Source organism: Mytilus galloprovincialis, chromosome 3 (assembly GCF_965363235.1).
Source record: "Mytilus galloprovincialis chromosome 3, xbMytGall1.hap1.1, whole genome shotgun sequence".
In the NCBI taxonomy this organism is placed as follows: domain Eukaryota; kingdom Metazoa; phylum Mollusca; class Bivalvia; order Mytilida; family Mytilidae; genus Mytilus; species Mytilus galloprovincialis.
This window is the reverse complement of record NC_134840.1, coordinates 36897219-36924352: the sequence shown is the minus strand read 5'-3', so window position 1 is coordinate 36924352 and position 27134 is coordinate 36897219. Positions and strand designations below refer to the sequence as shown.

At 32.7% G+C, this 27134-nt stretch overlaps 2 protein-coding genes across 2 annotated transcripts; both read right to left on the bottom strand.

Annotated features, from left to right (window-relative positions):
* Positions 1-81: 81 nt before the first annotated feature.
* LOC143066401 (uncharacterized) lies at positions 82-3443 on the bottom strand. Its single transcript, XM_076239338.1, has 3 exons — positions 2954-3443; positions 2394-2571; positions 82-1331 (listed from the first exon to the last, which is right to left on the bottom strand). The coding sequence occupies exons 1-3, from the start codon at positions 3218-3220 to the stop codon at positions 577-579; spliced, it is 1200 nt and encodes a 399-aa protein (XP_076095453.1). The 5' UTR covers positions 3221-3443; the 3' UTR covers positions 82-576.
* An 8519-nt stretch (positions 3444-11962) lies between these two features.
* LOC143067845 (uncharacterized) lies at positions 11963-25378 on the bottom strand. Its single transcript, XM_076241431.1, has 4 exons — positions 25330-25378; positions 17475-18376; positions 13368-13433; positions 11963-12256 (listed from the first exon to the last, which is right to left on the bottom strand). Exons 2-4 carry the CDS (start codon positions 18325-18327, stop codon positions 12219-12221), a joined length of 957 nt encoding a protein of 318 aa, XP_076097546.1. The 5' UTR covers positions 18328-18376; positions 25330-25378; the 3' UTR covers positions 11963-12218.
* Positions 25379-27134: the final 1756 nt, after the last annotated feature.

The window sequence follows — 27134 nt, the reverse complement described above, 5'->3', positions numbered from 1 at the left end:
CTTTGGTCTAAGGATGTTGGTCCCTAAAGGAGCTCAAATGTCAATAGACCACATTACTAGAATTTCCTCCATCATTTTAAATAATAAAATAAAAAAAACACACGGTCGATTTTGCTATACGTCTTCAGAAAATAATAAATATCAAATAACTATAAATGCCATTCCCAAGACTGGAGCCTGTTATTCAGTTGTTGTCATTGTTGCTTATCATATCTGTTTTTCGTTTATTTTTTAGTCAAAACTCAGGTTGTTGAGTTTGTTTTTACATTTTATTATGTAGGTGTTTTATAACTGCCTATACGGTAAGTATTTTGCTTATTGTTGAAGGTCTACGGTAGCGTACAATTCCTTACATCTATGTTATTTGAACTCTTTTGGAAAATTTGCAATCATACTACATCTATTTTTTTTTCTTTTCCTCATCACAGGTATTGACAGACTTTACATAACGACGAGTAAGCAACATATGAATTTAATTAAGATAAAACCCAAAATAAAGCTACATTTTATGTTCTTGGAATTGATTATTTCAAAGTAGTGCAAGACTTTATATTTCTTCAATATAAGGATTATATATCATATGCTCTCGTCGCTTGTAATTTCTAAGTCTGATTCTTCGTCATTCTCGGAACATGTTTCAACCTCAGTGTTATCAGAATCAGAGCTATCTTTCGTACGCAAATTTTCATAAGCTTGTATGCCGACGTTGTGAAACCCCTTGTTATTCCGCCGTTCACTGCCAATTGCAGGTATTACTGCTGGTCCATTTGGTTTTGGAACAATTCGATCCCGTCGCAAAGATTTTTTTCCTTTCCCTTTTGCTTTCATTTTGGGAGAAAGCTTCACCGGCGGAAGTGGTACTGATCTCAGATTTGATCGACGTGGTGGAGGGAAACGGTCTTTATCAAACTTGTCGGTAACCGGTTCGAGCGATCTTCTCGGAAAAGCAGATCGATCATACCCAGTGTCCTGTCGGGAAGATGATAATCCTTTCATCAGCTTTGCAAAAGTGATAACCTTCTTAAATCTTCTTTTCGCTTCCTGTTGTCTCTCGAATGGAAGTAAATCGTCAAGCGTAAAGCCATTCTTCTCCAATAATTCTTCTACGGTCATATCATTGACTGGGTCGCGTACGTACAAAGAGGCCTGCCCTTGTTGAAATAAGATCCTAGCACAGGAAATAAATCCATTTCTAGCAGCCATAACTATGGGTGTAAAACCCTCTTTGTTTCCATTATCAACTTTTAAACCTAGTCTCCGGAAGTGTCGAACCAAGGAATTTGTTCCTATATCATTACCAACCATTGTACAGTACAGCAATGGACTGTTTCCTGGAGAAGAAAAAACGGGATGTGTATATTTGCATTGGTTTCATGTTGTTTTATAGTTAAATGAAATACCTTTATAGTATTACTTATTGTCTATCTTTATAATATAACTTTATACGAAAAAGAACCTAAAAACTTTTAGAACAGAGACAAACAATCACTGACAAGACATACTTTGAAAAATCTTATCAGAAAGTATTTGATAACAAAAAATGTCTTTTCAGAAAATGATATTAAGGAATAAAAGCCTTAATATTTATGTGTTATTCAATTTCAATCATTCACTTATCTCAATCCTTATAAGGTGTAATACTACCATTGATTTTCCCCTATTAGCCATTGTTAGATTTACATTTTTCAAATAAATAGTGAAGTATTTATCTGTGTTTTAAATAAAGAAATACTTGGAATGACAAGAATTTTATCCTGTCCAGTACTATACACGAAATTTCACATAATACATGACATATCATTGCATATAAGAAAATAACCATCACTGGAAGTTAACCAATCAAATTTTTGTTCCTTTTTACCCGTTGTGTTGTCAGTTTATTTTCGATCTAAGGGTTTGATTGTCCCTCTGGTATCTTTCGTCCCCCTTTTGCAACTATAAACACCACTATTTAATGCTTAAGGAGTTTTGTGATTGTGATATTATTAATTAACTACAATCGCATGTATATGTTTTTAAGAATAGAGAAACTTTTGATAGTTCATACAGTTGCCCTAAATGAAAAGAGTATCTTATTTTTTTATATTGCTGTATTTTTTAATAGATTGTATTTAGTCCATATTACATAGGAGCTGCTTATGTGTTCAAAATGACAAAACGGTGAAAGAAAATAATACACGCGACATCATTGGTGCTTTTTCGGAGCAACTTTAGTATAATTATTGTAATTTCGAAATGTAAAATATGCCAACATGAATAAATTCTTCATTTGCTTTGTAATTGCATATTATATTAAATGAGTGAAATATGCAGCTATTCGTTCTTATATCAACCGCTGTTCCTTGAAGTAGATTTTACATGCCACACCATGAACTATACAGAATTGTACTAACCTTTATCATCCGTCGTGTCAGGATCTATGTCTCTGTGTTTGACGAAGACTTCTACAAGGTCGTTACATCTTTTTTCACAGGCGTAACTCAGTGGTGTTCTACCATTATCATCAGCAAGATTGACGTCTCCACCATGAAAGAGTAAAAGTCGGGATACCGAAGTGCGTCTCAACTCCTCCTATAAAGTTAGAATTTATACATCAAAATCAGCGACAGTCTTTAATTTTTCGATATGTTTTTGAAACATCAAGTGATTACAAGAATAAGGTGATTTAACGAATGTATTTTTTGTTTACAGTGATTACAAGAATAAGGTGATTTAACGAATGTATTTTTTGTTTACAATGACCCGTTACTCTCTAATAAAACTTAAAATCTAAGACAGAAGTAAGCAAACTATATATATTGATATTGTCACCAGAATCGCTTGAATAGTTTAGTTGACTAACAAGTTGAAAATCGTTTTTTTTTAATGGTGTACTTTATTAAGATCCAATTTATTAAATTTGTAGCGCTTTTCATTTTACATTATTAGAACTTAATTATTTTATTTTACCTACCTTAATAGTACAAGCTACAATCAAGGGAGTTTTCCCGTTGAAATCTCTGGCATTAACAATATTTCCTGGAGATGCCTCAAGAATAAACCTCACTAAGTGTTGTTTTCCTTTTCTAATGGCATCGAACAACATTCTCCCATCAGTGTCATTATCAAACTTTTCCTCGTTATTTGACATCCAGTTTACTAAGGAACGGATGTAGAAAAAATCAAATAGTTCAGCTCGCTGGTTAGAATGTTTCTGGTATTTCTTTAAAGTGGTGGTCATTTTTACGCCAACTTTTGGTCATATATTTTGCACGCTTCCAAATTTTCTACCAGACAGATAGCAATTATTTCCCAAGTAACACGTCAAAGAACATTAAGGCATGGTACAATCATACTTTACACGCTATAACTGAATGTGATTTTCATTTTACTAATGCAACATACGAATGTATATTTTTTATATCGTTGGTTTTAAGTCAACAACGACACATATCAAAGCACGATTCTTCTTTGTAAACTCTTGACTTCTCATATCTTCAATTAATAAGATTATGTTTACAGACATAAAATCAACTAATATTTGTAACATTTTTTTTGCTAATTAATACACTTAACGTTTCTCTTCTACATTCTTATCAACATCGCTTGCAAGCAAAACATACATCATGTTATGCTTTTCACTGTTAAATGTATCATGCATCTCTTTATTAATATTTATAAATTCCTTTTTCCCTCTAACAACACCGGATCAACTTAACAATCAATTATTTTCAGACGTGCCCACAGCGGTAAATTCAATATTGTTCAGATAATTCGTATACCACCAATTCAGTAAGATGGTACTAGAAAAATAGCAACTACTGAACATATCTCAATTGACTGCAAGCAAGTTGTCTGAACTGTATTAAATTAACCACAGTGAATACGTCTGCAAGTCTGAAAATTAACTGAAAGACTGAATGACTTCATATTTACTGTTGATTTTGTTTTGTTTGGAGCTGTTCAGATTAAAATGACCGTGTCGATCGAAATTGGTTTTCTTACTGAATGGGACTTCATGCATTTATCCGCTATTTACTCAAAAAATATGTTTCGCAATTCTGTAAGATGTAAGTGGATTACCAGATGTGGCTTCATTTTACAAACTAGGCTAACTGTAAAAACATAGCAGACTCACAGATTGACAACTATTTATATAATAAAAGGCCATGTTTTACCATGGACAAAAAATATATAATCGTTTGAAACAGATTCTGTGAAATATTCATTTAAATCTAGACGGTGATCTAGAATGTCTCATTATGTGGATGTAGGTATTTTATCTGTTTTAATTTACATCGCAGCCCCACTAGGCCACGATCGCAATACGATCTGTGAAAAAAATGCAAATTTTTACGATCGTAGTGCGATCGTGTAGATCGCAGTAAGATCGTATCACGGTCGTGGTGAGGTCTTCGAGATTGCGATGAGCGTGGCCAACTATGAACATGTTCAAATAATCGTGGTGCGGTCGTGGCGAAATCAGGTCGTATTAGAAGCATAGTGAGAGCGCACTAAGGTCGCGTTAAGATCGCAAAAATCGCTGTATCATCGTAGCGAAAGCGTGATTCTATTTGGAGAGACTGCGCTACGAACTCACAGCGACGTTATTACGACCTCACAACGACCATCACGTTCTCACTGCGACCAAACTACGCTTTCAGTACGACTATACCATGTTTACATCACGCTGTTCAAGACCATAGTGCGATTCTAGCACGCCCATGTCGTCCTCGTCACGCTCTTCTTGCGACCTGACTACGTTCATACTACGACCATCATTCTCATTGTCATTGTCATTTTCACATAAAATATTAAATCTCTCCAGGTTTTGTTCGTCTGTATGTAATTAGGATCTCTTGTTCATTTTCTCTAACGGCTCAACCATGCTTGACACGTCTGTGTCATCTCTGCTATCGTTCAAAAACATTTGAGCTTGATGGATCAGCAATAGGTTGTAATTTAGGTTGGGTTGGTCGGTCCAACATCTCTGCTGGATCAGGATTCGTTACTATCAGAGCTCCCTCTGTCTCTACGTCTACTCCTACTAACACGCCCACGTGTTCTAGTAGATTTTGGTGGCATGACTTTACTGTTTCTGAGAAATCTATGTATTAATCAGAAATAGAAGGAATGGAATAGTATTTGATATGGAACACGATGTTGACGTTATTGCTGAGAACGTAGTAAGATCGCCGTATGAACGTATTATAATCGTGGAAAGAACGTGCTATAATCGCAGTAGAAGCGTCGTAATATCGTGTTGCAATCGGATAACTCGTGGTATAGTCGTAGTGAGAACGTGATGAGCGTAGTAAGATGATGATAGTCTAGAAAAAGTCGTGGTATGAACGTGGCATACTCGTAGCGGGATCGTTGTAAAAGCGTAATGAGGACGTAGTATCATCGTGAAAACATCATACTGCGACCTCACCACGATCTGAATTAATTTTAGGTCGCGGTGAGCATGGTGCGATCGTGGTCTAGTGGGACTGGGGCTTTAGATTCATTATAAAAATATTGGTAAAATCAATATGTAAGCACATTAACATATATGAAACCCAATCAGGGAAAGGTTCAATAAAATATGATTAATATTTGTATAAGAGATATTGTGGACAGAATATGTATACTTTATTTTATGTTGTAGATTTTTTTAAGTATACATTCATGGAATATATATTTATGATTACTGAAATCAAAGTATTGGTTTGAAGAGTTGATTACACCCTGATTTAGATATCGAATAGTCTATGTTTTGCTGCAAAATCAAAGAGAGATTCTGTAAAAGTTCCATCGGATTTGGCTATACTTTTTAGACCTTTTGGATTATAGCTCTTCATCTTTTATATAAGCTTTGGATTTCAAATATTTTGGCCACGAGCATCACTGAAGAGACATGTATTGTCGAAATGCGCATCTGGTGCAAGAAAATTGGTACCGTTAATTTTATTTCATCGAGATTCAGGAAGAGGTTTATATGGAACGCCACAGCTGTCTTATGTGGAACTCTGATATTACTTTATGTTGTTTTATCATTACTTAATAATAGTTTGTCTTTATTTGATATGGTTTTGACATTACGTAATGATGTTTTAATATAACTCAATATGGACTAGTCATTACTTAATGATATTTCTATATTACACGATATGGTTTCGTATTGACTTGATATAGTTTTGTCATTACTCAATATGATTTTGTCATTACTCGATGTGGTTTCATCATTATTTAATATGGTTGTGTCATAAGTCAATGTGGTTTTACCATTACTTGATGTGTATTTGACTTAACGTAATGTAATTGTTTAATTACATGATGTGATTTTGTTATTTCGTACTGATTATTTGTCTATTCTTTATATGGTTTTAACATGACGTAATGATGTTTCAAAATTTGACCACTTTACACTACTTGATGTGTTTGTTTCATTATTTGATGTGGTCTTGTCATTCTTTGATGTGGTCCTGCCATTCTTTGGTGTGGTTATCCCATTACTTGATGAGGTAAAACCACGTGACCAATTCGGAAAAACCTGTTCTATTTTTAGATAGATTTCCCTGCTGTATCTGCATGTTGTATGTGCCTTTAATGCATTTGGCCATCCATCTAATTAGTGTTCAAATTAAAGTTTGGGTTGCTGTTTAAGTTAAACTTTGAGTTAGTTTTCGAATAAAAGTCATACTTATGATTAAAGTTCTAGTTAGCATTGAGTTGCGAGTTACAACTTTGAACTGCAGTCACTTCTTGAGGTAGAGTTTGGATTTGAATTTAAGTCTCATTTAGATTTATTAAGATTTCAAGTTGAAATTCGAGCTATTTTATATGTCTTTTTGAGTTCGTATTAAGATTTCTATCCCGAAACAAGGGCTTTTGCTCGGGCTTCCGAAAAGAGGGCTCCGGGATATGTGTACTAAATAAACAATGTTGCAGTATACAAAACGCAACATATGAGTTGAAATAAAATTAGATGTGGTGTGATTGCCAATGAGACAACTATCCACCAGAGTTTAAATGCAGTGGATGTTAGAAATTTAATCATATATCGGTAACCGTACGGCCTTCAAAAATCCGTATAGTCAGCTACAAAAGGCCACCACGCAGTATGTGAAAAAATTGAAACGAAAAAACTACCGGTCTATTTTCCAAAAAAAAACCAAATATGACACATATGTATGCAACGACAACATTTGAACTGCGTGCTCCTGACTTTGGTCAGGTACATTAAGAAAGTGCACGTGGCGGAGTTTAACATGTATGTGAGAAAACATCGAACTGAACCAGTAGTGTAACAGCACAACACGAGAAAAAAAATGTATACTAGACAAATCGATGCCCCGCACTCTACTCATTTAACCGCGTGTACCCCAAAAAGGACAAAGTTCAATTTTTCTCCCAAAAGAGGAAAAATAATAAAAAGAAAAAACCCTGACCACATGCACACCATCAATACATGTACAAACAGCCAGCAGAGTGATAAATTCCTAGCATTCAATCTTTAGTAGGAGTTATCTGGAAACTCCCTACTTATGCTAGTAAATTGCCCAAAAATGACAAAGTTCAACTTTCTCCCGAAGAGCACAAATTAATAAAAATTAAACCCTGACCACATGCAGCACACTTTCAATATATGTACAAACAGACAGTAAAGAGAGAAAACTTCATAGGATTCAAACTGTTGGAGGAGTTATGTTGAAATAACTATATACCCATAATGGGACGGAAAGACGGACGGACGGACAAATGTTAAACACTATGTCCCCAACTTTCAGTTGCTGTAAAGTTACGGTGGCTAAAAAACCATTTCAATTGGCTGGCGCAATAGATCGGTATGACTGGGTAATTAAAATCCATCGGGGTGATCTCGGGTTCCCCAGAAAGGTAAGGAGACTCTGCTCAACGGATGGCATCCGTCGTGATATTTGCGAAATTACAAACCGAGTGATTTCGTCTTATTTGGAAGTTCACATTCGAGTAAAAGATGAAGGTATTATGGTTACGACAAGTAGAACATGTTTGCCGTCACATGTGAAACAGATATTCCAAAAAGTTTATTTTTCAATTAGTGCGAGGTAGATCAGAGAATTCAATTGTTTAAAACTAAAAGATTGATATTCGTATATATGTTCACATGATCATTATTTTTTTTTTTTAGAATTCTTATTTTATAGTATTGATGCTTTGTCGCTTAGTCCGAGCCCCCTCCTCTGATTTTCCTGTGACTTAGGTGTGATTTGATTTGAAGTGTCTCATTTTTTAACAAAAACGTCTTTTGGTTTGTGTCGAGCCTGCGACATAAATGTAGCGGCAGTGAGACACAACAACGTCATCGAAAGTGGCGGGACCTTTTATAGCTTACTATGGGGTATGTGTTTTGCTCATTGTTAAAAACCATACAATTTTGTTTTAGTAAAATAAAACCGAATTAAACTGTTTTGACATGATAAATTTATTACCTCCATGAAGTGTTTTAAAACTTGTATAGACGTTTTTCTTCAATATCAAGAAAAAGCATCTACAGAAAAACATTTTTTTTTACATTTTTTGACCGATTAATGTACAGCCAATCAATATTACGCTTTTACACTGAAAGCAGCAATATCAGGCGAGACACAGCGTTCCGTGGACTTTTTTTACAAATTTATTATAATACTGCTTCTATTTGAAAACTTATAGATCAAATAACAGGACCAAGTGGTTTGGGGATATCCCAATTATGTCCGAAATACTGTAATTTTTTTTAAGATTTTATGTTTTTATTATTGTCTGCCGTTCCCCTTTTTCATACCAAATAGCTCTGAACAACCACTCGAACTTTAATTTGATTTTTAACTTTGGGAACACCCATCCAAAGCACATTAAACAAACGATCTGTTAAAAAATAGATTTTTTTTTCACATTGTGCATGGTGGCCTTATTTATGTAGCTGACTATACAGGGTGTTGAAGGCTGTACGGTTGCCTATACAGTATATGATTTCTTACATCCACTGCATTTAAACTCTGGTGGATAGTTGTTGCATTGGCAATCATACCACATCTAACTTTATTTCAACTCCTATGTTGCGTTTTGTATACTGCAACATTGTTTATTTAGTACGCATATCCCGGAGCCCTCTTCTCGGAAGCCCGAGCAAAAGCTCTTGTTCCGCGATAGAAAATTTAATTACGAACTCAAAAAGACATATAAAATATCTCGAATTTCAACTCGAAAACTTAATTAATAAAAATTAGACTTAAATTCGAATCTTACTCAAACTCTACCTCAAGAAGTAAGTCAAATTCAAAATTGTAACTAGAACTCTGCCTTTAAATGTGACTCGAACTCGACGTCCAACTCTAAACTCAATGCTAACTAGAACTTTAATTATAAGTATGACTTGAATTCGAAAACTAACTAAAAGTTAAACTCAAACAGTAACCCGAACTTTAATTTGAACACTTATTAGATGTATGGCCAAACGCATTCAAGGCACATACAATATGGAAATCTATCTAAAAATAGTACAGGTTTTTCCGAATTGGTCACGTGGTTTTACCTCATCAAGTAATGGGATAACCACATCAAAGAATGACAGGACCACATCAAAGAATGACAAGACCACATCAAATAATGAAACAAACACATCAAGTAGTGTAAAGTGGTCAAATTTTGAAACATTATTACGTCATGTTAAAACCATATAAAGAATAGACAAATCATCATTACGAAATAACAAAACCACATCATGTAATGAAACAACCGCATTACGTTAAGTCACATACACATCAAGTAATGGTGAAACCACATTGACTTATGATACAACCATATTAAATAATGGTGAAACCACATCGAGTAATGACAAAATCATATTGAGTAATGACAAAACTATATCAAGTCATTGATACGAAACCATATCGTGTAATATAGAAATATCATTAAGTAATGACTAGTCCATATTGAGTTATATTAAAACATCATAACGTAATGTCAAAACCATATCAAATAAAGACAAACTATTATTAAGTAATGATAAAACAACATAAAGTAATATCAAAGTTCCACATAAGACAGTTGTGGCGTTCGATAGGTTTAGGTAGCGCTGTAAATACAAGAAGTGTTCCCCTTTTGTAGATATTGGAAACTAAATGACTATGAACAGTCAAATACTTCGGGCCTGAGTATTTCTCTCTTGTTTAAATCACCTTCTGAGAAAAAAACTTAATGTACGACAGACAATCAAACAAAATAAAATACTATATATTACTTTGTTAAAGGATATTGTATAATAGTAGAACTTTAAAACATAAATCATGATACAAAGAGCTGATTTCATGTTTGCTCATCTAACTGATTTAAGTCTAGTCTTTTTACACAAGATATTTTTTTTTGGTAGTCTTTAGACTTTTCACAGCCACGAAAAACCATATCATTCGTTTTTTTTGTTGTTGTTTTTGCTTTTAGATACGACTGATATGAAGGAAAGTAACACACTTTTGATAATAATGTTATTAAATATTTGGTATTATGCATTAACCCCGATTTCGTTACATATTTGTTTCGCCAACTGTCTATCGTGATTGCAAAAACCAAATAACATGAAACTTGTGTGTCAATATTGCGTCTTTGTGATATATACCCGATGTTTTTTTTTTCTTCTGTAACCTAGAGGTGTTGGTAAGACACGAATCCATAATCTGTATCATCATACGGTCACAATTATCTTGTGAATTTTAAATATAAAAGATCTATACGCAGTTAGACATGTTTTCTGTTTTAAGTTTGAATGACAAGTCATTATTTATTGTCTGTAATATATAATACACCTGATTATTATGGAAAAGTAAAAACAACAAAAAAAAAAAAAAAAAAACAATCATGCATCTTATTTAATATTTAATGATATTCTATGGTGACAATTTCTAGATTGACATATTCCGGCCAATGTTCAAGTTTTTAGACCGTCGGTGCTCAAACGAATGACAACTATCACAGCAGAGGCTATCAATATACCAATCAGACAATCAGTGTGGTTTTATGGCTAACAGGGAAAATATGTAATAATGTTATACTTACATCATAAATAATATTTTAAATACCGCCTATAAAGTTAAGTCATTGTGTTACAGTATTTTTTGAAAAATGAGAAGTCTTTTGATGTAAACGATGATTGTTAGCAGCAATTTTTGAATTCTCTAGTGAGGATAATATATTTAAAATCTAGACGATGCTTAGATGATCCAGTTGTTCACCATGTTTATTTCATTTCATAATAATGATATTAGGATAGTCCTTAAATTGCAGATGTTATTATGAAATAGTCAGTCTCTATGTATATTGGCGTTTGTTTTTATTGCATGCCTTTATAGTGTTTCTGTTTTTTCTTTGTTCACTTCTTATGGTTAATGTGTATCCCTCGGTTATAGTGTTTAATCCAGATTTGTTTCTCTCAATCGATTTATGGCTTTTGAACACAAGTATACTACTTTTGCTTTTTTTTTTAGACCTATGTTAACACAGTTTTTTTTTTTTTGTTTTTTTTTTCATTGAAACCCTTATATTTATTCCAACAGTACCATACGCGGCAAACATGTAGGACGCAATGAAACATTATTTTGAATAAGTTTGATATATGAAAGTCATATTTTCTAAATTTCATGAGGTTGCAATGAAAATAGGTTCAAGTCATACTGATTTATGTACATGTACGTCATTCGAATGTATTCTCATGTGTATTGATTGAAGGTCATGTCTGGTTGTCCTTTTATTTTTTAGCCATTGCGTTGTCAGTTTATGTTCGATCTATGAGTTTGACTCCTCTGGTATCTTTCGCCCCTCTTTTGTACTTGGTTATTAAAGTTCATGTTCTAAATAATAGTATGGGTTGTTGTGAATTTTCTATCCTGGTGTGTACAGGTTACTTAATTGCAAAATGTAATAAAAATTTTAAAAAAGCGTGCATATCATATTGATTTCCATGATATGCATAAATACAAGACCGACGTATTTAACAAATAGATTTATTAACAATCAATTATAATTGCTGAATAACGTCATATTATATTAACAACATCATTTAGTAGTTTATCTTACATTTCCACCTACACAAACATTCGTGTCAATATGTTTCATATTCCAGTTAGTATACTTTACAGTTACTTTCTATCACTTATTTTCCTAGTTTCTGTTTGTTTCTTATTTAATATCAAAACTCATCTGACATGAATTTTTTCTAAAGGTTTTTAAAACATGGCCTATTGTTAAACAACCGATATTGTCTGACTCTTTTCGCTAATATCTGTAAATATAAGAAATACAGCATTTGAAATATGAACATACATGTGTGTTGTGATATATGAAAAAATTTAAATACACTCGTCATTATACATGTATAGATTTTTTTTTATGGAATTAGTCACACAATATAGATTCATCTATTGAAAATCTGTTATTGTATATGATTGTGTTAAAAAAAACATTTGTACATTTGAAAAATTAACTGTTACCATTTCAGTTATTTAAACACGTCTGTTATTTACACCACAGAGTGGCTAATATCGTTTTAAATTCTCATTCAAGACTTTTTTTCTTCTATGAGAGTTTTGTAATAAATGACATTATACAAGTAAACATTCAAATGGTATTCTGTACTTTAAATATTTAAATAAAAAACGTATTCACTTATTAACATGTTATCGTAACTAAGTTCTTACAATACGGTTGTGTCATTTTTGCGGTATTTTCAACATTGCAATATAGTGGGACGTTTGGCTAGACATAAAACAAGGTTCAATCCATCATTTTTTTTCTTTCTAAGTCAGAAAAATGGTAGCTGTTGTTAAGTAGTATGTTTATATGTATTTTGGAGTTTGTTTTTGCAGCAGTTCAATGTTTCTGTTATTCTGTTATTCAATTGTTTTCCTTTTATAGTTGATGTGTTTCCCTCGGTTTCGCGTATCGATTTATGACTATTGAACAGTATTAAACTACATTTGCCTTATTTCTGCTATCAAGACCATGCTGCGTTTATGTTCCTAAAGCTAACATTGCTCTACTCATAGGCCCATGATTTGTATAGATTCCAAAAATTTATATTGTTCTGGAAAAAAACTTATCTGATAACCTACTATGATCTTTTCTGGAACAATTACAGGATAAATTACTGTAAGCTCACTTAGAATGAAATGATAAAATACTGAAGTCGTTCTTAGTACTTTCCCTGGAACAAAACTCACCTGATACACTAATGGAGGCGTACTCATGATTAACTTACCGGATAAACTGGTTGAGGCGTACTCTTGATAAACTTACCGGATAAACTGGTGGAGGCGTATTCAGGATCATCTCTGGATAAACTTACCGGATAAACTGGTGGAGGCGTAGTCAGGATCACCTCTGGATAAACTTACCGGATAAACTGGTGGAGGCGTAGTCAGGATCATCCCTGGATAAACTTGTCACAGATGGCACATACACTGCAATTGAAGAATTATATATGTAGATAAGTTTGCAAAAGCTTTCCGGTTAAAAACAATAAAAATGATTATTAGTTGCAGGTTGAACAAGTTTCAGTAACTGAGAGTACTCTTAGCTCGATACTATGTCTTTGTTTAAGTTGTTGTTTGTGTTTTGTATCGATCTGACGAGTCAAACCATTTTTATATTCCATTTTTAGAAATTTACCTGTGATATCCCTTTTTTGTGGCTTAGATACATTCGTGTGACGCATAGATCATAAGCCCATTATTCTGTATTTGTGTATTGTCGTAAATTAACTTTAGGTGTTCGTTGTTATTCTGTGGTTTACATGGTTTACATGTTGAAACGTACTTTTATATTACTTATTTATGTACTTCTTTGTTATGAGTGTTCTTGCATTTATTTGTACTGTTTTACTGTCTCGTAATTGTCATTTTAGCGGTATTTTTAACATTGTCATATAAGCAGGAGGTTCGGCTAGTCATAAAACCAGGTTCAATCAACCATGTGTTCTTAGAATATCATGTACCAAGTCAGGAATATGGCAGTTTTTATAAAATAGTTCGTTTCTATGTATGTTGCATTGGCGGTTGTTTTTGATGCACTTCAATGTTTCTGTTGTTCCCTTCTTATAGTTGATATGTTTCCCTGGGTTATCGGATTTATTCTCTCAATCGATTTATGACTTTTGAACAGCGGTATATTACTGTTGCCTTTTATTATTGTGTCCTAATTCAGGCCGGTATTTTTTCGTCGAATTGTTTCAAGGTTTCACGAGCTCGAGTATAATAATAACCGTTTCATTTCTAATACGACATTCTGAAATAGGAATAAAATTCTGAATAATTCCTATAGAACCGTGTGGAAAACAATCCAAACCAGTGTGGTAGTGTAAATGTATATTTGTTTACTTTAAATTCCAGTTTAATCATAATCTTATTAAAATTATTAACTATCGTTAAGGATTAACTGGTATAATCCAAAGTGGTTGGGTATTTCGTTTTGAAATGTTTGTGTATAGTCTGTCTGAACAACGTGAATAAAAGCAAAATACGGTACGCAGTTCAACCAACTCCACTATTGAATGTGAACTATTTGACTGACACTTGTGGAAATATTTTGTTGGTTATTTATAAGTATTCGCACCTATTGGTGATAATTGGGGTTGATTTACCACCGCTCGATGGAGAACAGATTAAACAACTGAATTAAGATGTGAATTAACATATTAAAAGATAATAATTTTGAAATGCATAAAAATGAAATTGAACAATGATAAGACTAATTTGCTGTGATAAATGAATATATAAAAGAAACTCCAAACCAGTATATATCGATATTTATAAAAAAAAAAATCAATTTGATAAGTGATATAAGATAGCGAAATCCCCCCCCCCCCCCCCCACGAAGGTTAGCATAGCTGGTAATACTATACCAATATAAAGGAAAAAAGAGAAAGAAAAATCCTATGATTATTTTTGGGTAATCCTTTTTTTAACAAACGTTTCAACCAATATTCTGACGATTTCACCGCGATGTGTTTTAAAGAAAGGTTTTAACACTTGATAATCTATTTATAATGCTTTCTCTTCTTGAACATTTGAAATGAAGAAGAAAAAAACGCAAATCTGAAAAACCTTTTGACAAAATTTGAAGGAAGTTCTTGGTTAACAATATAAATGGAAAAAGGTTTAAAAGATAATTTCCACCTCACTAAGCGTAAGACTTCCTATATAATATTTGCTTACTTTCACGTCCAAAACAATATGATCTACAGACAGCAACGAAAATCACTGAAAAACAGGCACATATAGAATTTGACGGGGATGTGAGCGATCAACTATCTCCTCAGTAATATAAAGCAGAATTAGTGTAAAAACGTCATCAACTGTCGAAGTAAAAAAAAATATGACCTTGTGCGGTTAAGTCTACGTCGTCAATTTAACAATAAGAAGATTTGGTATAACTGCCAATTGGAAAACTATTCACCTGAGACAAGATGACGTATACAAGCAGTTGACTACCTTTAACCATATGGTAAATTATAAAAAGCAGTACTGTAGTTGTACAAGAAAAATATTATCAGGTCGTTTTTTGTCAAATTTGAAAACATTTGTTTATTCCCAACTCTCAAGGCATACTGAATAGATCGCTATTTGATGGCGGGAATCAACCTATAAAACGTCTCACATGATGATGAAATGTAAAACAATTAAAACGAGAAAACCAACGTTCATGTAAAAAAAAAACAATAAACGATTTACAGATAGGATAGACAAAACCAATAATAAGCATTGATTACCACAGAATCCTTACCTTCAACATACTCTTTGTTAGGAGGCGGGGTAAAATATGTTTGCAAGCCCTCGACCCTCCAATAACCTAAGACAGTATTGAAACAAAACAACAAAAGAAAGCACTGTAAAAAGGTGAAAAAGGTTCAAACTTGGACTCATTAGATCGACAAAAAATTCGTAAGGGTTCCACGGAACCCGGTGTCTCGCCTACTTTTTCTGTTAATCGCAGACTCAACAAAAATGAGGAAAAACATTAATAAAAATTTCCCTCACGATACTGTCTTTTGATTGAAAGAAGCTTCCAAGTTTGGTAAAAAAAATCCAGGATAATTTATGAATCTAATAAATGTTTTATAAACTTTAACTGCAGACTGTATGTAATGTTAACTGGAAGAAAAACTAAGTCCATTTATAAGTAAAATACGGAAAAAGTGATTTTTTTTTTTACAAAATTTACTTCTGAATAATATCTTATGATCAGAAATAAGCTTTTGTCTAAGTTTGGTAGAAATCCAGGATAGTTTAAGAACATTATAAAAATTTTAAAAACTTAAACCACAGAGTGAATGTTTTGTTTCTGGCAAAAAAACTAAGTCCATTTATAAGTAAAATACGGAAAAGTGGAAATTTATTTTTACAAAATTTTCTTCTTGATACTATCTTATGATCATAAACAAGCTTCTGTCCAAGTTTGGTACAAATCCTTGATAGTTTATGAAAGTTATTAAAATTTTAAAAACTTTAACCACAGAGTGAATGTAATGTTTCCTCGCAGAAAAACTAAGTCCATTTATAAGTAAAATACGGAAAAGTGGAAATTTATTTACACAACATTTTCTTCTTGTTACTATCTTATGATCATAAACAAGCTTCTGTCCTAGTTTGGTACATATCAAGGATAGTTTATGAAAGTTATTAAAATTTTAAAAACTTTAACCACAGAGTGAATGTAATGTTTCCTCGCAGAAAAACTAAGTCCATTTATAAGTAAAATACGGAAAAAATGGAATTTTATTTTTACAAAATTTACTTCTGGATACTTTCTTATGATCATAAACAAGCTTCTGTCCAAGTTTGGTAGAAATTCAGTATAGTTTAAGAAAGTTATTAAAATTTCAAAAACTTTAACCACAGAGTGAATATTTGTGGACGACGCCGACGACGACGACGACGCCGACGACGACGGAATGTAGGATCGCTTAGTCTCGCTTTTTCGACTAAAGTCGAAGGCTCGACAAAAAGCACTGAAAAAAAACTAACAAAAACTTAAGACACTAAAAATCAATATTAAAGTACTAGATATTAGACTGTCTGATGTTCAAATTCGACTAAGATTTGTTAGATTTTTTAATTTTTGACACCAATGGAGGAACAAGACCCACTATTTTTTCTTTGTACTTGATCACAGTATCTTATGATCTGCAGGCGGCTAAGTGTAACTGCATGAATTTAGATTTGGCTAAAACATTTCTGGATTTCTTGTTTCGTAGCAGAATTCTTGACAATATATGGATAATCATTTTCTACGGAATTTTCTAGGTTTCGATTTTATTAACCTGCACGACTTGAACGTGAATCTTTAATATAATGTTGCAACAAACTGAGCAGAGCAGGAAGGTAAAGTTGGAAAACAAGAACATTCTGAAGTAGCAACATATTATTAGGACGTGTACCAAATGCTCTACAGAATCATTGGCAAAATTATTTTAAACACCTTTGAAAAACAAATATCGTACTGACCACTGTCCGTAATAGCTGAAAATAGGTTTGGTAACCAATGAAACTCGTCTGATCTTGCATCTATTGCTTCGCATTCGTCTAAAGCAGGTGGGATGTAGCTATCTTCAACAATCACCGGTATTATATCTTTACTGCGAACCTTATTTTCATAGTAAAGTCTCCATTCTTGATTGACAAAATCATCAGAGATGACGACAACTACCTTTTCTGAACGTCTCAACGCGTGTTCTATTGATTCTCGTTTTGATTGTCCTTTTTTGAAATTTCTGGCGGGATAGCAGCAAACTATTCCAACCTTGGGTGATTCAAGCATTTTCACTACATCTGCAACCCATGGCTTGTTTCTAGATGTGTGTGCGAAAAACGCGTGGTACTTTTTCTTTGGAGGTAATTGAGGACAAGCGCCTCGAATCAGCTCCAAAAATTGGTCCCACCATTTAACTTGCTTGCAAGTAGCGTTAATGAACATACAGTCTTTTAGAAACGGTGGAATATTACAAGGTTCAATCAATACGGGAATGAAGACTAAATCGTTGACGTTTCCTCGAGACAATATTTCCAATTCCATTTTTGCCCAGTCACCGTTAATGTAAGTATTCGATAGAACTATAACAATTCGCATGGATTTGTCAATAAAATGCTGAATATTTGAAGAATATGATTGGCTCTGATTTTTATCTTTTTCATAGACACAACACTTGAAACCTTTATTTTCTAGTTCCCGAACTACAGCTTTTACCCAGTTTCTGTCACGATTTGCATATTCGTAGCTGAAGAAGACGTGGTATTCCTTGTCTTCTGGCAAAGAAGGTGCTTCATTTACATTAAAATACGAATCTTTTAAAAGCGACATTGTATGTGATCTTTCGAGTGTTGTAGCAGATTTCTCATTTGTAATTTCTCTGGAAATGATAAGAGAAGTATTGTTAATGACAGCATCAAGCGGTGAACACAGTTTTTTCCTCCCTTGCTTATTCGGCATTTTATCCATTGAGATTTGCTCAGAATTCAAATGATTTATATTAAATCTTCTTCTACATCCGTAATATACAACTAGATTGTAAGATATATTCCGAAATGATAGTGTCACTACTTGTTTAAATATTCTTTTTCAAATATGAAGTTAACAGTTTTCAATAAAAGATGAATTCAAAAAGTCTAACACGTTCAGATACACATCATATTATGTTTTTTACACAGACACAAACTTATTCGATAAGAATGTTTTGTAGATTTTAATTTCGATAATACCGTAAGATATTGTTCAATAATGGCGGTATGTAGGTTTAAATCTTACTTCTATAGGAACAATTAGCCTGTGACTGACAATCTGTTTTGAACTATTGTTATAACCTTGTTGAATTAACCCTTTTATTCGAGTTTAATACATTACCTTAAGAAGTATGTGCTATACAATCTAATCCATACATTATGTTTGGGTTACATAAAGGTGGATTTTGATTATGTTTATTTCTTTTGCAACGAGAATGTTTTGAAATACAAAAGATGCAACTGTTTATTTTAAATAAATCTCTTTTAATGGCGCATTACAATGTTCTCACACACGAAATTGTATATTTGATGGTAAATCGGTAGAGGATGTGACCATTTTCTCTGAATACCCAATAGTGGTTGATCACCGCCTTTAAAAAAAAACACTTGACAAAAATGAGATACGTGTGAATCACTGTTTACTATCTATATAATCTGCAGCGTTTCGATTGAAGTGTCGTTTTTTGTTTATAATAACCAGTCTTCAACTAGACCATATTTACCCACGGTAAAATTTGAGGTCACAAAATGAGATTTTTTTATCACTTGCGTTTTGCTTAACAAGAACAACACATACAGTGTGGACTACACAGAACAGTCAATCGTAGACTTTAAAGACTATTCAAACGTACTATACTTCATAGACTAGTCAAACATAGGCTTCACAGACTTTCAAACGTAGACTTCACAGAAAAGTCAAACGTAAATTTCAAAGACTTTTCAAACGTAGACTTCACAGAAAAGTCAAACGTAAATTTCAAAGACTTTTCAAACGTAGACTTCACAGAAAAGTCAAACGTAAATTCAAAGACTATTCAAACGTAGACTTCACAGAAAAGTCAAACGTAAATTTCAAAAACTATTCAAATGATAAATGAAGAGTGTCTATGTTTTATGCCATAGGTCAAGTTCTGATTATCAGGGGTCTTGATAGGCACCATTAAACGATAAAGGAGCTAAATTAATTGACTGTTTTGAAAAGTTCTTGCACACTTGGGCTATTGATATAAGCATTGTTAAAACAGTGTTAATATTTAACAAACAAGAATGTGTCCTAAGTACACGGATGCCCCACTCGCACTATCAATTTCCATGTCCAATGGACCGTAAAATTGGATAAAAAAATCTAAATTGGCAATAAATTTAGAAAGATCATACCATATGGAACATGTGTACTAAGTTTCAAGTTGTTTGGTCTTCAACTTCATCAAAAACTACCTTGACCAAAAACTTTAACCCGAAACTCTCACTTTCATTTTCTATGTTCAGTAGACCATGAAATTGGAGTCAAAAGTCTAATTTGGCATTTAAATTAGAAAGATCATATTATAAGCAACAAGTGTACTAAGTTTCAAGTTGATTGGACTTCAGCCTCATCAAAAACTACCTTGACCAAAAACTTTAACCTGAAACTCGCACTTTCATTTCTATGTTCAGTGGACCGTGAAATTGGGGTCAAAAGTCTAATTTGGCTTTAAAATTAGAAAGATCATATCATAAGCAACAAGTGTACTAAGTTTCAAGTTGATTGGACTTCAGCTTCATCAAAAACTACCTTGACCAAAAACTTTAACCTGAAACTCGCACTTTCATTTCTATGTTCAGTGGACCGTGAAATTGGGGTCAAAAGTCTAATTTGGCTTTAAAATTAGAAAGATCATATCAAAAGCAACAAGTGTACTAAGTTTCAAGTTGATTGGACTTCAGCTTCATCAAAAACTACCTTGACCAAAAACTTTAACCTGAAGCGGGACGAACGAACGGACGAACGAACGAACGGACGAACGGAGGCACAGACCAGAAAACATAATGCCCCATCTACTATCGTAGGTGGGGCATAAAAATGTTAAAATATATAAATCAAATCAAATAATCAAACGTTATAAATATAAGTTATATGTTAAAAAACGATAACTGTATTACTAGAAGTTTTAAAATATAAATCATACTTTTTATTACTGTGACAGTGTCTATGTTTTATTTTTGTACAAAATAGCTGATCACCTGCACGTTCTATTAACCGATATTTGATCGTATGAAATACTTTTAGGCTGTTTTCATTTAGAGATAGATAACGCACTATTCTATGAAATATTTTTACGTCGGAGCAGTATTGCCGTGTTGACTCTTTTTTTTTATTCATATTAAAGTAAAGACGTGGACATTACGTTGGAAATTTTTGTTTACTATATTCATCTTTAACTTTATACATTAACTGTCTTCTTCTTCTAAAACCATATCGTGCAGACAGAGTTAGTTAATTAAACGCAAATCAATTTATATTGTTCAAAACAAATCATTGATAAAATGATAAGATGATTTAATGTGTATATTTGGAAAGGTCATCATTAAATAACAATCAGCTGATTAATTTAATGATTTTTGTTGGAGTATATTGATTAAATTGGCTACAATCCACTCATCACATGTTCATTTTAAAATCTATGTGTCGAATCTTTTTTCTTTTGTCAATGTACTCCAAGTGTAGGTATATATGTCGTTGTTTTACTCTGTAATATACTATATCGCACATTTAAAATACTAGGTATATCGCACATTTAAAATACTAGGTCAGTGACGGTAGCTACAGTATGTTATGAGCTACATGTAAAACAATCAATAATGCAGCAATTTTAAACGCTGCATGAAATACGCAGTCAAATTTAATTTCCCATCTATACGCTTTCTGGAATTATAAGTTATTTAGGAACTGTCAATCAAAAACAATTTTAACTTTTTAAAATCCTATATAAAGCTATGAATAAATGCTCTACGATGCACTGTGTTAATTACGGAAGCCAGTTTAGGAGTTTTACAGTTTTAATTCCTCATTTACATGTGTGATAAGTGGTGTGTTGGTTTTTATTGTACTATTCCCGTAGTGCCTGAAGTAAAGTCCTAAGCTTAACAGTGAAAATATTTTGGCATTAATTAAATATATTGCATATGGTTTCTTAATGTTCTTATTGCTATATTTGTATATGTCTGATCTTATTGTCAATGTTTTGGACAATCAAGTATGTTCAAATTATTATATTGTATATGCCTGAACATCCGAACTTTTTCCACAAAAAGTAAATTTTCAGATCGATGTCCTTTCTGTATTGGATCTAAAGCTTTAGTATTAATGTCCCCATCATATATCATCGACGATTCCCCCTACCGCGGCCCTACCTGCTTTCAGTTCTGTCACATTTTAAAACGTCACGTAATGCATATGTTATTTGACCACTTATGTATATAAAAAAGAAGATGTGGTATGATTGCCAATGAGACAACTATCCACAAAAGACCAAAATGACACAGACATTAACAACTATAGGTCACCGTACGGCCTTCAACAATGAGCAAAGACCCATACCGCATAGTGAGCTATAAAAGGCCCCTATAAGACAATGTAAAACAATTCAAACGAGAAAACTAACGGCCTTATTTGTGTAAAAAAATGAACGAAAAACAAATATGTAACACATAAACAAACGACAACCACTGAATTACAGGCTCCTGATGCATACATGTTTCGGGTTGTTTACCAATTTTAACAACATCATAGGAAGAACTATATATAATTGATATAATATAACGGTAACAATATGCCCCTAGTAATAAATGAATGTTTTTATAGAAAAATTAAAATATAAAATTGTATATAGGTAAATAAGTCAGTAGATTATATATTATAGTGACTTCTGTAATAACAATAATGCGTCAATTAAAATAATATAACATAATATACACACATACACCCGATTTATAAATGTATTTCATTCATAATGTTCGGTTTTTTGTATTGCTGGGTTTCTGTTATTTACGTACATCCTACATCGTTATATATATTCCATGTATGTATATAAAGAAATGAAGTCTAAATTGAAAACAACTTTCAAACCTATGATTGCGTTGAATAAAAACTGCAATTTTTATACGTGTGCATGTTAAACAAATTTCGTTGTAGAGGGGTCTAAATATAGCACAAACATCATTTTCAAAAGGCTAAAAGTGTGAAAAAGTATAATTTAACAAACGCAAACGAACTGGTCGAACAACTGATGTTCTTAAACTCTGCTAACTGCCATTGACGATTGCCAAAGAAATTGATCACAAGATGTAACAAAGTGGATTTTAATATTAATTTAATACGAAATAAAAAAATAATTAACTTGCGGCAAAGACGGTAAACCTTGTACAAACATGACGTGTTAAAATTTGTACACCATATCCGGATTTCGACAATTAAATTAAGTCTCTTCAGTGATGTTAGAAATCAACAATATTTGGAAGGCCATATAATTTACCTCAATTTAGGATAGACTCTTAAATTTTAAAGAGTCGAAATAGGATGAACGGATTATATAAACCGAAGGGAAAATATAGCACAAGCCCAAACGAAATAAATATAAACAAGTCTAAATTGGAAACAACGTTCCAATCTATGATTGCGTTGGATAAAAACCGCAATTTTCATACGTGTGCATGTAAAACAAATTTCGCTGTAGAGAGGTCTAAATACAGCAAAAACAACATTTTCCAAAAGACAAAAAAGGAAAAAAGTATAATTTAACAAAACGCATATAAATATATATATTTGAAAATTTGACAAGGACTTCTAACTACTATAGTTTCGATTTTGGCTAAAAAGTAGATTTTCGTATTACGACTTATAATTTATTCAGTTTATGTGCGTAAATATAATTCAAACCTATTAGCGAATCAGGATATCAGGCTGTCAATGATTTAAACAACATGTTTTTTTACTATTATTCTAGATGTCTGTTATAGCAGAATAAATTAATTTGATTTGAATTTGGGTCACATATTTTACCACAGTCACGTTATTTATGTTTTTTTAATTTATTATAAATAATGATTTCATTGCTGTTTACAGTGATATAAAGTTAAAAAGAGAAAAATACTGTCGATCTGTATAACCACTTTCTAAGTATGTGGTTTCGTCAAATATTTTGACATGAAATTGCACTGTTGTTTTTTATTTTCATCAGATCTTCGTATTGTTGGCAGTTAAGACGTATCACCTCTCAGTTAAGCACGTTATGTCCTTTGTATGGTATTTATCTCATGATGGTTACCAACAACATATTTTTGCGAAAATGATTTGAAACGGTGGTTTGTTTGGTCAACATTGAGCGCTATTATCTAATGTGTTTCCTACGACACGAGAGTGCAGAATTGTACCTTGAAAATTTACATCGTTGATGGTAAATATCATCTGAATTCTTCTAAGTCTAGCGATATGGATTGGAAACAAACAGGTGTTAAAAAGCAGACAATTATTTGCAGACAATTGTTCAGATGTAGAAAGATGGTCGGATAACAACCGAACTAATGTATATTTCGGATTTTAGTGTGGCGTTCATTTCGCCGAACTAGTACCAGTATACACTATTGTCAACTAAAGCCCGCCGTCGGGTGTTAGATTTTCTCGCAGCGTCAAAGACCCATTTGTGGCCTTGGGCTGTGTTCTTCTCTCCATTAGGGTTGTTGTCTTTTTGACACATTCCCCGTTTCAATTAGACATAAATAAAAAAAAAAACATTTATTGGCTGTTTGTCATTGCTTAAAGACCTCGGCGACTAGCAAGATAGCCAGTTGGTTTCTTTTTATTTACGTACGCGTATGATATATATGCCACCTATAACTTAAAATTGCATTTGTTGTTTTAAAAAAACTTGTATTTACGTTAAAACACTAAGGCCAACAATCATATAAATACTTTGGACTAATAAAGCTAATATTTATACTAAATAGACAAAGCTTTGATAGTGCGGCTCGCAACTTTAATTTTTGTCAATACCGAATCATGGATACTGAACTACGGGTACTTATATTTATAGATAAATCAGTCGAATGATTCAAATCATTACCAAATAATAATTGCTGAACCAGCTATATCTATATTTTTTGCTGCCGATTTACGAAAACATGCAGACATAGTTGTTTTATCAAAGACAAGTCATTCACAAGATTAAATGCAAGTTGATCATGACGCATGAATGTTTTCATTTTTTACATGCAGCCCTGGGTCGATTTGCTGATGGTGGACTACCAGTCTACGAGGCTAAAGCCAACTAAGTTGCCAGTACTTCGGTACTGACATGATTTATAACAAACCTTTCTGAAATTGTCAGTTTATAAATTTATAAATTATAAAGAAACTAAGATTTAAACTCCCTCTGTCTAAGTTCACCTTGAATAGATTTAGATAATACCTTTAGGTCCATTCATATAGCTCTTCAACTGTTTTGGTCTTTATAAAATTGGCTTTCAAATATTTGGTTTTGAGCGTTCCAGCTGAAGGTAAATTCAAAAAAGAACTTTGGACGCATGAGATTTATAAAGTTTTGTTTTCGTTTTTTTAGCCATTATGATACGCTTTTTGTTTTGCCGAGGAAATTTCGAAGATTCTGTTTTAAATCTTAGGGGTAGTAGGAACAGCGTGTGTAACTTCACAGCCAATAAAATGGATGCAATTAAAACAATTAATGTAAATATGATATATCATTTTCTATAAATACAACATATGCGAAAGGAACAGTAACATAGACTATAATGTGTATGGACTCACCTTCTTCGAAGTGTTATATACCAAATATCAAAAGTTGCTATTTGCAAGATTTTATATTTGTCCATGATATCACCTATATTTGACACTGTATTATTTTTCTTTATACACATGAACAATTTTTGTCTTTGAAATATATTATTAATTATATATAGTTACATAAAACAATGGTTTGTACGTCAAGGCATTGTATGGAACTAATAATAAAAATGAAAGGGTATAGTGTACGTTTGTGATAAGCTATATCAGGTTTGTTTGCAATTAAAATAACTGTTATTGAGTAACTAGTGGTACATATATATTGTTACATGTGTATGTAACATTTTTAAGACACGAATTCCAAGGTATAAATAATTTTCTTTACAAGTCTCATATAAATAACTTAAAGTTTCATCTGTTCTTCATAGACGACATACATGTACAGAATAACCAAAATATCAATTCGACATTGATTATATCCCATTACCAAGTTTTTATAATCACTGAAATGACAGAAGAAGGGCAAAAACAAGTATAAGCAAAATACCTCCTGTGTTTTTCGAGAAAGCATAATATGCTTTATAAAATTAAAACGGTTATTTCCATCCAAATACCAGGGTATAGCTAACCTGTATTTAACAAAAGAAGATACTGTTTAGGGTATAGCTCAATATGATAGCAAACTAACGAAAAGTGTCTACGAATCATGTCCCAATCCTTAAATACCACGTGTGTATACATTTGAAATGGGACTATTAAGCACTGAACATCGAGTTCTCTAAAAAACAGATAAAGATAACACGAATGAGTTTTCTAATAGCGATGATGAATGGCTTCTTAACATCCAAATCAGGCAAATCAATTATTATATAGGACTAGAAAATAGGAATGCACTATGAAAATGAACCTGTAACTGTACTAGACAAACATACTAATCCGGATTCTTGGACGTGATAGTTCATAAAGTAGCAAACCTCAGAAGGACGTTTCGCCTTACCCGTACTATACTGACTCCTAGCAAACCAGTCTTTGCCTTTACTCCTTAATGCTTAGCTGAGAAACAGCAAATGACAATTTTAAATTCTTTGGTTTTACCCGATCGGGAATCAAAAGCACCTCCCAAGCCTAAGGCCAGCACGAGACCGCGGTACCTTAGGCACCGAGTTGATCCCGTCTCAGTAATCTCGATTAGTAGAATAACGTGCAATACTAGCCGATTAGAAAACTCTATGATACTATACATAGTGTTATACAGATAAAAAAAATAATCATGCGAGTTGGTATGTTTCATTTTAATTATAAGAGGTCACGGCGATCATCAAGATGTATGTGCTTCGAATGACCAATGATTTAAGACGTTATTCTTTTATATACAAAACCTTCAAGTGTACGTCCTTATATTCTGGACGTGTACATATCAAATAACAGTGTAATTAATTTTTAGTGCCAAAATTGTTTGACATTTCAATAAAAAGATCATCATTGGAATCTAACAATAGAGACCTGAATTTCAATACCCCTTTTGATATATGTTATCACATAGATAGTTTATTAATTTTCAATTCATTTGTGTAGAAATGAATATGACATTATATAACCACTACTGTTCAACAGTATATTGTTTCTGACATGTTTGTTTTAAACAAAAGACAAAAATAGAGACATTTGAACCAGACAAATACAGTTAATGAATTTCATAATCTTGGCACCTTAAGTCTTTTTCAACTGTATGTTTAATATATATAAAAAACTTTAGAATACACTTTTAATAACTGTCAACCATGGAATCAATTTCAACGATGGTCACTGACGGCCTTCAACAATGCACT